Here is a 3,140-nt window from a genome sequence, read left to right as displayed (position 1 = left end):
CCTCTCAGCTCAGACTGACCTGCTCCCCCCACCCCCACCCCGCTGGGGCCTCACCCCTGACCTTCACCCCCGGGGTCGGAGGTGGCCACAGGGGACATGGAGAATGGGGAGAGTCGGGGGCCAGGGTCACAGGGCGAACAGGTCCCCAGACGGGCCGCGCCCGGAGGCCCAGAGGGAAGGGAGGCCAGGCCCGGGCGCGCTCGGTCCCGCACGGCCTTCCCTTCCTCCTCCCGTGTCGGTGCCGCTCGGCGGGGCGAGCTCAGCCGCAGGCCAGGCCGCGCGGGACGGTGGGTGAGTGAGAGCCACACGCGGGGCCGGAGGAGCGGGGGCGGGGCTAGGACAGGGGGCGGGACCAATCCAGGGGCGGGACCTGCGCTGCGCGGGGGCGGGGCCCGGGCGTACCCGGAAGCGCACGCAGGCCCCGCCCCGCCCCGCCCCCGGCCGCGCGGCTGTGCGTCCCGGCTGTTGCCGATAAAGTTGTTTGAAGCGGCGCCGGGTCACGTGAGCGGAACATGGCGGCCTCGGCCAGCGGCGGGGGATCCGCGGTGTCGGTGCTGGCCCCGAACGGGCGGCGCCACACGGTGAAGGTGACGCCGAGCACCGTGCTCCTGCAGGTGCGGCGGGGGCGGGGGCCGGGGCGGCGGGCGGCCGGGCCGCGCCGGGCGGCTCCTGCGGTTGGCTGCGGAGGGGCGGCGCCCGGTCCGGCTGCGGGGTCTCAGGCCCGCGCCCCCTCCCGGAGTGTCCCGCCGGGGTCCGGGGGCTGGGCGTGCCGGCCTCTGTGCCTGGACCGGACGTGCTGACTCACTCGCTGCCCTCCCCCCGAATCCATCCCATTGGAAAGTGTATGGGCCCCGCCGTGTAGGGGGCGGTGCGCTCACCGGGATCCTCCGGGAGCAGCCCCCGGGGTCGGGGGGGGGGCTCTCAGGACACAGGAGGAGGCGCCCAGGGCCCCCCGGAGCCGGCGGTGGGGAGCTGGCCCTTGGGAGGGGCGCCCGCGCTTGAACTCGGGGCCCTGGGAGTGGGGCCTGGAGTGAGTGTAGGAGGATGTCTGTGGTGAAGAGGGACCTGCTTGGAGGCCAGCGGCGCCGGGGTGAAGGGCCCGCCAGGAGGACAGGGACAGCGAACGGGACTGGTGGGTGAGGCCCTGCGGAGTGGACGGCCATCCTGTGGCCTCCTAGGCTTTGTCCAGCAGAGCCCCGGCCCTCTGAGGGCTGCCCTCCACCCTCAGCTGCCCCCTCCTGCCCTCCTGTGCCTGCCACCCGCCCAGCAGCAAGCGGGCAGCGCTGACGCCTCTGTCTACCCCCAGGTGCTGGAGGACACATGCCGGCGGCAGGACTTCAACCCCAGCGAGTATGACCTGAAGTGAGTGCTCGCCCCTGCGGAAGGTTATCTCCTCACAGCCCCGCCCCCCCAGGCTGCCCGTGGAGGTGGTGAGGGCTGTGGTTCAGGGGAGGGCCCCGCCTGCCTGTCCCAGCTTCTGGTGGCTCCAACCTCGCCTGGCTGGTGGTCACATCGCTCCAATCTCTGCCTCCTCCCCCCACGGCCTCTCCCAGTGTCCTCTCCTCTCCCTCCCAAGCACCCGCCCTGGTTCAGGATGACGGCATCAAGGTCCTTAATCCCGTCACATCTGCACAGTCCCTGTCTCCCGATAAGGCCCCCGTCCCGCGCTCAGGGGTTAGGACTGGGGCCCGTCCTCCCCGGGCCACCACTCAGCCCGCTGCCACGGGGTCTTCGTGCGTTTGGTCCTGTAAGCTCTGCTGGGGCTCGGAGTCCAGGAGCAAGGGGTCACGGAGAAATGGGAAGAGGCCTGCACGCGGGGGAAAAGCCGGCGGCCGGGGGAGCCCTGGCGCGGTCTCTGCCTGGGCGGTTTCCGGAGACAGGGCTTCCTGTCGGTCCTCGAGGGTCTGCGGCTCGAAAAGAGCCGGCCGGCCGGCCCGGCTCCGGGGCTGAGCATGTGCCCAGGGACCAGGAGGTCATGGTTTGGTCCCGGTCGGGGCACATGCCCTGGTGACAGGCTCGATCCCCAGTGGAGAGCGTGCAGGAGGCAGTGGATCCGCGATCCTCTCTCCTCACTGATGTCTCTCTCTCTCCCTCTTCCTTTCTCTCTGACATCCACAAAAGTACATTTAAAAGCACAAGGGAAGGATTGGGGCCCTGCTCCGATGGGTGTGGCTTCTGCAGCAGGTGCCAGGCGGCGGGCCTGACAGCGTGGCTGTCCTCGCTGTGGCGGGGCCTGTTCCGTGGCCTGGCGGTGCCGTGGCGTGCGTGGGCTCTTCACAGAGGAGACTGAGCGGAGATGCCCTCATGCCGCCCGGCTCTGGCCTCCTGCCCGGCCCACGAGAGTCCCAGGGCCCCTGCTCCGTGCTGGGTCACCCCCGGCTTCCTCCTCCATCTCCTGAACCCTCGGCTGGGGCCTGGGTGGGGCCGTCGGAGGTCGGCTCTCTTACCATCTCGCCTCTGTCCCCTGCTGACTGCACAGCTGCCCCTTGAAAAACGGGGGTTTGCCGAAACCGGTTTGGCTCAGTGGTAGAGCATCAGTCTGCGGACTGAAAGGTCCCGGGTTCGATTCCGGTCAAGGGCATGTACCTTGGTTGCGGGCACATCCCCGGTAGGGGGTGTGCAAGAGGCAGCTGGTCGATGTTACTCTCTCATCGACGTTTCTAGCTCTCTATCTCTCTCCGTTCCTCTGTAAAAAATCAATGAAATATATTTAAAAAAGAAAAAGAAAAAAAAAGAAAAACGGGGGTTTGAACTGCCCGTGGGGTCCACTTCCTTAAAGAAAACCTTTTTTTAATTCCTTAAAGAGAACCTTTGTGTTGGAAGTTTCCATACGCCCCTTTTCTCTCCCATTGACCCGACAGCCTGCCCGCCCCAGGCCCCACCACCCTACTGTCTGTGCCCAGTGTTTTTCTCTCTTTAATGCTTTTGGGGGGGGGGGCACGGAGTTGTTCTGCTTGTGCATTCGCTGGCTGATGCTTGGCTGTGCCCTGACCTGGGATGGACCCACAGCCTTGGTGCATCAGGACACTCCAACCATCGGAGTCCCCCCCCCCCCCCCGGACCAGGGGCAGAGGCTGCTGCTTGTGAACGCCGGCCTGCTCCCCTGCGGCTGTGGACAGCGACTGCGCTGATCTGAGCCA

The 3,140-nt window shown here is 67.9% G+C and overlaps 1 protein-coding gene across 2 annotated transcripts in view; it reads left to right on the top strand.

The window, feature by feature from the left end:
- Positions 1–432: 432 nt before the first annotated feature.
- The window catches only part of ASPSCR1 (ASPSCR1 tether for SLC2A4, UBX domain containing), a 20,632-nt gene continuing 17,924 nt past the window's right edge, over positions 433–3,140 (top strand). Inside the window, exons 1-2 of one of the 2 annotated variants that reach the window (XM_084861991.1) lie at positions 433–614; positions 1,307–1,362. In XM_084861991.1, coding sequence (XP_084718117.1) covers positions 513–614; positions 1,307–1,362 — 158 coding nt within the window. In that variant the 5' untranslated portion in view covers positions 433–512. Of the gene's footprint in view, positions 615–1,068; positions 1,133–1,306; positions 1,363–3,140 lie in introns of those variants that run through there. The other variant, XM_084861992.1, reaches the window with a different exon arrangement.

The sequence above is a fragment of the Pipistrellus hanaki genome (genome assembly GCF_964339955.1).
Source record: "Pipistrellus hanaki genome assembly, chromosome: 16".
NCBI lineage: Eukaryota > Metazoa > Chordata > Mammalia > Chiroptera > Vespertilionidae > Pipistrellus > Pipistrellus hanaki.
Note: the sequence above shows the minus strand (reverse complement) of the source record. Positions and strands in the feature narration are given on the sequence as shown.